At 32.5% G+C, this 7,034-nt stretch overlaps 1 protein-coding gene across 3 annotated transcripts; it reads left to right on the top strand.

Annotated features, from left to right (window-relative positions):
* The first annotated feature begins 2,443 nt into the window (after positions 1-2,443).
* LOC140881952 (cell division control protein 48 homolog C-like) lies at positions 2,444-6,747 on the top strand. Of its 3 annotated transcripts, none has more exons than XR_012150091.1 (10): positions 2,444-3,149; positions 3,366-3,967; positions 4,072-4,224; positions 4,572-4,688; positions 4,774-4,878; positions 5,525-5,590; positions 5,683-5,747; positions 5,845-6,046; positions 6,133-6,283; positions 6,361-6,747. XR_012150091.1 is itself a non-coding variant. In XM_073287640.1 (10 exons), the coding sequence occupies exons 1-10, from the start codon at positions 2,462-2,464 to the stop codon at positions 6,412-6,414; spliced, it is 2,121 nt and encodes a 706-aa protein (XP_073143741.1). In that variant the 5' UTR covers positions 2,444-2,461; the 3' UTR covers positions 6,415-6,747. The 3 variants fall into 3 exon arrangements, 2 of the variants coding, with proteins under 2 accessions (XP_073143741.1, XP_073143740.1); XM_073287640.1 differs by having other exon boundaries at positions 2,444-3,086; positions 6,152-6,283; XM_073287639.1 differs by having other exon boundaries at positions 6,152-6,283.
* Positions 6,748-7,034: the final 287 nt, after the last annotated feature.

Here is a 7,034-nt window from a genome sequence, read left to right as displayed (position 1 = left end):
GAGGCCGCTCATGTACATTAAGCTAAACATTTCTCCTGCCTTTGTTTAATTTTTTTGGTGTTCAATTGTGTAGATTAATATGTATCTATTGGTTGGTTTTGATTTGTCTGTATTTCTTTCTGAATTCAATGCAATGGTTGCATGATTATTGTAATTTAAGTCATAGGTACGGGAGGAGTCGTTCGGAGTCAACAGAGAGATGCACTTTTATATACTGAGGAGTACGAACACGAACCAAATATGTATCGTTGGTTCTTCACAATCATCTTCAATTGCTTTCAATTGCTTCTGATCTATCAGATAAAAGATTGTCACCTTTTTTAATATGAATACTTTGTATTGTAGAATATTTATGTTATTTGGATAATTTCATGCTAATAAGGCTCAGTGACTCAGATTTATATTAATCCGGTGCATGAATCTGTGAATATATTATTTTTATTTGATATTATTTTTATTGTATATCATTAGTTACTAGAACCTTATATATTATTGTTCGGTGCATAAATTGAATCCGTGAATATATGTATTTTTAAATCATTTTTGCATAAATCCGTATATATATATATATATATATATATATAATATGAGATCGTAATTCTGAAATAATGTGTAGCAACAAGTATCGCTAGAATTCAATTTATGTTTCAATTAATTTCATTATAATTTTATTTGATAATCGACACATTCTTTTCAAATCATTAAAATTTCATATTTATTACAATTCTAATAAAACTAAATTATTTACGTACACGCAACACATGTACATCAGTCATACTCATGATGTAATTTTGGATTTTGCTAAAACACCATCCATCTTATTAAACCAATCACATAGTTTTACCATAATATAATATCGTCTTTTTATATTTTATTTTTCAGTCTTATTATTTAAATTAAAACTTATTTTAAAAACAATCTCTTCTTTTAAATATTTTTTTTTAAAAATCATTCTTTACTTATCTTTTTTTTACCAAACCATCCGCAATATAATAATACACAAAAACTCATAAAAAATAATTTCACAAGTTACTTTTATGAAAATAATCTCTTATTTGCATCACATTATTTTTTATCATAAAATATGAACATGATTGACCCATGTTATTGATAAAAATCCGTGGAACCATTTTATTCGTAAAATTATCTCACAAAAACCTACTACCTACTTATAAATCATTTACCTATAGTTGAATGAAATTCCCGAAATCCTATAAAATCCTTCCAAAGATTATTTCTATTTTAAAATCCCATATATTGGGCCGAAGATTGAGTAACATCCCACTTATATATGGGTTTGGATCCCCTACGGTGGCTAACACAGCCAAATTTCCTTTTTTTTTTTTCCTTTTTTTGATTTTTTGTTTTTTAAATATTTAATTATTTATTTTTATTTATATTTTTGGGTTTTTTTTTCTAAAATTTTTGGGTTTTTCTCTCTTTATTTTTTTATTTTTTTATTATTTACTTTTAGGTATTTTTATTATACATTTTAATTTAAAAAAAATTTATTATTTTCTTGTAACCATTTTTTTAAAATTTATTTTTCAATACTATATAATAATACACCAACGAATTAATGTTAATACTTAATATGGAAACACACGTAAATAATTCAAATGTTTTGTTGTTTCATTTCAACTAACATTTTTATAATTTTAAAAAAAAAACAGTTGATTAAAAATGTTTAGTAGATACATTATATTGAAATTAATGATTTCAAGATAATTATGAATGAATATTGTATTAATTAAATCGAATTAACCCATTGAATTAATTCGAAAATTGATCAGTTCGGTTAATTCAGATATTTGATTTTAGTTCTAAAAAATTTCGATTAATTCAACTCGGTTATTGGTTTTCATTTAAAAAATCGGTTAACTGAATTAACGGATTATAAATAATTTATATTTTGATTTTTTTTTAGACTTTACACATAATTTATTATATTTTAAAATATTTATATATTTAATATTTTTATATTTTTAATTTGTCCAACTATAATGTGTTTTATTATGATAAAAATCTAATATTCAATTATTAATTTTATAAATTTAATTTTCAATGTTTAGAAAACAAATTGATTAATTTGATTTTTTAAAATTTACATATAATTTATGATATTTTTAAGTGTTTATATATATTTAATATTGTACTTAATTTTTATTATTTTTTTCCAAGCATAATAAAATAATACAATAAAATAAAAAGATACAAAAATGATTTAAAATGTATAATAAAAAGGAGAAAAAGAGAAAAAAAAATTGCAAAAAAATCCCAAAAATTTGAATAAAAATAAATAATATAATTAAATAATTTTTTTTTTTAAAAAAAAAGAAATTTGGCTGTTGGGGGTAAACGTTGCCGTTTTACCCCCACACATCCCCTAGGGGATCCAATTCCCTTATATATTTGTTAATAATACGCACGTGGGGTAAAGGTACGTAATCGAAAACAGACCATGGGAGGCCAAAGAGGACGAGGCGGCGGCGGCGGGGCTAGTTCACCGTCCATGTTCTGCCGGAACCTCCGCCGTGACTTGGAATCGGCCATGAAGAAGTGTAATATTCAGAGAGACGTGGACCAACTAGTGAACCATCTCCGCTCCACCAATCCACTCTACGGCCGTCTCAAGCAGCAGCCTTTGACCAAAAGCGTCCGTCAAATTCTTCTTGCTTCAGGCAAAGGAGACGACGATATTTCCGATGTTTCCAATGGACAAGAACGGAACGGAAAGAAACGAAAGCGGTTGGGTGAGAGCGAGGAGAAATCCGGTGCCTCGAGCAGTGTAGATTCTTCGGACGACGACGACCAGGCTGCGACATCAATCGATTTGATGAAGTCGATGATGAGGGAGAATTACTGTAGATGGAAGAAGAAAAGGGATAAAAAGACTGTAAATTGGGTACATGAAAATAGGTGGCCTATGTTTAAGGATTTAGGGGGAATGAGAAAAGTGATAGATGATTTGACAATGCGTGTGTTGCTGCCTTTGTGTCATCCCGAGCTGGGAGGGAGACCACCGGCGGGGATTTTGCTTCACGGCCCACCAGGATGTGGGAAAACCATGCTGGCTCATGCCATCGGCAATGAGTCCACACTCCCCTTTCACACCATTTCTGCTACTGAATTGGTGTCTGGTGTTTCAGGTCACTTTTCATCAAGTTTATGCTTTTTTGCTATCTAGCACCATGTCATGGTTATGATATTTGAGATTTTTATGGACATCTACGTACCCTTAGAAAAAAGTTATTTCCTTTGATTTGTAGGAATGGCTAATTAAAGTTATAATGATGTTTTGCTTGATAGATATTGCTGAGTTCATCATTTTCTTAACTTTTTTTTGTTTCGCTTCATAATCATAGGTGCACCCGAAGATAATATTAGAGAGGTGTTCTCAAAAGCATACAGGACAACACCTTGTATTGTTTTCATTGATGAAATTGATGTGATTGCTTCAAAAAGGGAAAATTCCAAGAGAGAAATGGATCTACGTATTATCACACAGTTGATGACTAGCATGGGTGAATCATATAGACTGGTAAAACCCACTCATAGAAATGAAGATTCAGACAACAAATCGTGTCATGTCCTTGTAATTGGAACAACAAATAGGCTGGATGTCATCGACCCTGCCTTGAGGAGGCCCGGACGTTTTGATCTTGAAATTGGTTTAGATCTTCCAGATGAAGAAGCACGCTCTCAAATATTAACTGTCCTCACCCATAATGAAAAAGTTGGTGGTCCTTTAGATCTTAAGGAAGTAGCAAGATCCACTCCTGGATTTGTAGGAACAGATTTGAATGCACTTGTCCAAGAGGCAGCAAACCTTGCAGTAAGGAGAAATGTAAACCAGAGAAACGATGTTCTTTTAAGCAAATATGGTGAAGCTTGGTGGAAACCTTCCACGCAAATATGCTCACCTGAAGAAATAACAAAACTTGGCATCACAATGAATGACTTTGAGGTAATCATGATTTGGTTCTATATAATGAATGAATTGTTGTGCTTAATTAAGTTTTCTTCACGTCGTTGGGATGCTTTATAATATTTTTATTTGACTGTCTATAGGAAGCGGCTAAAGTAGTTCAACCTTCTTCTACCAGAGAAGGATTTTCTAATTTACCAAATGTGAAGTGGGATGATGTTGGAGGACTTCATTCGATTAAACGAGAGCTTGACCGTTATATAGTTAAGCCTATAAAGTATCCTCAATATTATAAGGTGATTAGTTACATTTAAAGTAGATTATCTGGATGGATGTTTGATTTGCATGTATGTTAAGCTGTTTTGCAACTTTTGTGTTTTTTGTGGATCGATACAATGCACCTGGCTATGCCACATCTGGCTTTTTTTTTTTTAGTTTCAATTCTGGCATGTGTATTTGGATTTGACACTGATATTACATCATGATTCCTTGAGCCCTAGTATATTGAGAATCAACCAATTTCTCGCCCCACCCACAAACTTCAACAAATAAGCTTTGCAGAGATTTCGGACTACACCAGTCCTATTTATTGAATTAATAACTTGAAGAGTTTGAATCTTCAAATAAATTTGTTCTTTTGCAGGTTTTAGGGAACAGGTTTAAGACCGGATTTTTGCTATATGGCCCTCCAGGCTGCGGAAAGACATTGATTGCACAGGCTGTTGTAAAAGAAACTGGAGCAAATTTCATTCATATTAAGGTTCCTTCGATTTCTTCTCCCACAATTTAGCTGAGCACATAGTTTGTTGGTTATTTGGTTTGATCTTTTGTCGGTGTCTATCAAGGGCCCTGAACTGCTGAATAAATATGTTGGTGAGAGTGAAGCCACAGTGCGTAAAATGTTCAGTCGCGCAAGAGCATGTTCTCCATGCATAATTTTCTTCGATGAGGTATGTTGTTTTCTCGCTCTCCCAATTACCTCTCCGTCTACAATCACCCAGTACTCTATCCTTTACTTCCATCTACAATCACCGTCTCTACTATCTACTTGTAGGTTTCATGATTTTATACCAGTCCTATTTAATTTCTTCTTGTCATTTGTCAACTTGTCATCATCACCAATAGAATTTTTGCATAACATGTGCCCATCAAACGTGCATAGTTGGGCTGATTGTAATCATATTTTGTTTGGATGATCGACGTTCATGTGTAAATTTTCCACATTGTGGTGCATTTTTTTTATATACTTGATACCTGCTGCATGTGCTAAAATTTTAGGAATATTGATTCATGGGTTGACAATATGTGCTCTGTCATGCAAAGCAATCATCTTTTAAATGTTTTGTAGTTTCTCTTGTGATTTATGTTCCAAACTGTTGAGCTGCTTCAAGCAGCAATGGTAGTGGCATTCACAGAATTTTATCCTTGACAATTTAGATTTCCATCATATTACCATTATGCAATCACACAAACTAATTTTTTGGTTACATTTGCGAGAGTTTGGATTCCTTTCGGCATTTGGTTTTTCCTCTCAGTATATCGGTCCGTTTGATGGATATTTATGTTTTCTTATCTAACTTATTCCTCGTTTACTAGTTGGATGCATTAACAACAGACCGTGGTAGAGAAAGAGGACATGTTGTTGAGGGAGTCTTAACTCAGGTCAACATCACTTTCGTAAGAGTGTAATTTGCATTTACATGTCTAAACCTTGTTATGGCTTGAAAACCAACTGTATGTTTCTATTATTACAGCTGCTAGTAGAGCTTGATGGAGGAGAACAAAGACGGGGCGTATATGTGATCGGTGCAACAAATAGGTAGAGATTGTTGCTTCAAGTAATTTTGGGACATTTTTGTGGATAGGAAGTTTAAAATATGTTTTTCTTAGGCCTCTTCTCTAACATCTTTTGATAGGCCAGACATAATAGACAAAGCTCTTCTTAGACCTGGAAGATTTGGTAAACTTTTGTACGTTCCTCTCCCTTCTCCAAAGCAACGAGGAATGATCTTGAGAGCTCTTGTTGGGGATTTGAGGATAGATGACACTGTCGACCTTATGGCTATTGGGAAGAGCAGTTCATGTGAAAATTTTAGCGGAGCCGATCTATCTAATCTTGTATGTCCCGGATGAACTTTTCTTGCATACATTGTTTTGTTTCTTAATTTAACCCATAATTATGTTTTATTACTTAAAATTAACAGTCGCTCTCGACACTAATAGATGAATCAGGCTGCTGTGTTTGCTGTGGACAATATACAAGCCGAAAGTCTAGCTGATGACTTAACTTGGACCATTAGAAATGAAGATTTCGAGAAAGCATTCGAGGAAATCTCACCATCGGTTTCTAAAGAGGTGCCTACATGCTGCTACACATTTGCATTCTCATCTAAATAATATAGGTGAACACCTTTTTTTTTTTGGTGCTGCAGCAATTACAGTTTTACAGGAGTTTTTCGAATATCTCCAAATCAAGCTGCGAGTAAGGTTTGTGCGCTTCCTCTAAACAAGCCATTTTCTTGAACTATTCCATCATGGATACACGGTTCGGCTAGCAACATTGCTGTGGGACGGTCTAGTGCAAATACAAATACATCATCTATGGTGGGAAGAGAACTTTTACATCTTTGAGACATTGTTTATATATATATATATATATATATATATATATATATATATATTTACTTGGTACTTTTAAGTTGCAGACATGATATTTTCTATTTTTTTGTCCTCCAGCATTTGAAAATTTTTGTTTGGCACATTTTGATTTAAATTTATGTAAGAACTGATCAGCGTGGTATTTAAGCATAAAAGATATGGTGTTGGCACTCTGTTATAAATGATTATTGATTCTTTGTAAAAGTATATGACAATGAGCCAATGTCGTCAACATGCAGCTTTTATAGCGATTAAAAATAAACAAACAAAACAACTCATAATTTTTGCCATTTAGGATTAGGATATCTAGACAAAAATGATTTTTTGTAATTTAGGATATCTTGACGAAAATAGCCAACCTGAAAAAAAATCATAATAATTGAAATTTTATTTTTATAAGCAAAAACTTTAAGTAGTTTATTATTAGAGTATAGAAAAAAAGTTTTGG

This window comes from Henckelia pumila, chromosome 2 (assembly GCF_033568475.1).
Source record: "Henckelia pumila isolate YLH828 chromosome 2, ASM3356847v2, whole genome shotgun sequence".
NCBI lineage: Eukaryota > Viridiplantae > Streptophyta > Magnoliopsida > Lamiales > Gesneriaceae > Henckelia > Henckelia pumila.
The sequence above is the reverse complement of the archived record's forward strand: the minus strand, read 5'-3'. Positions and strand labels throughout refer to the sequence as shown.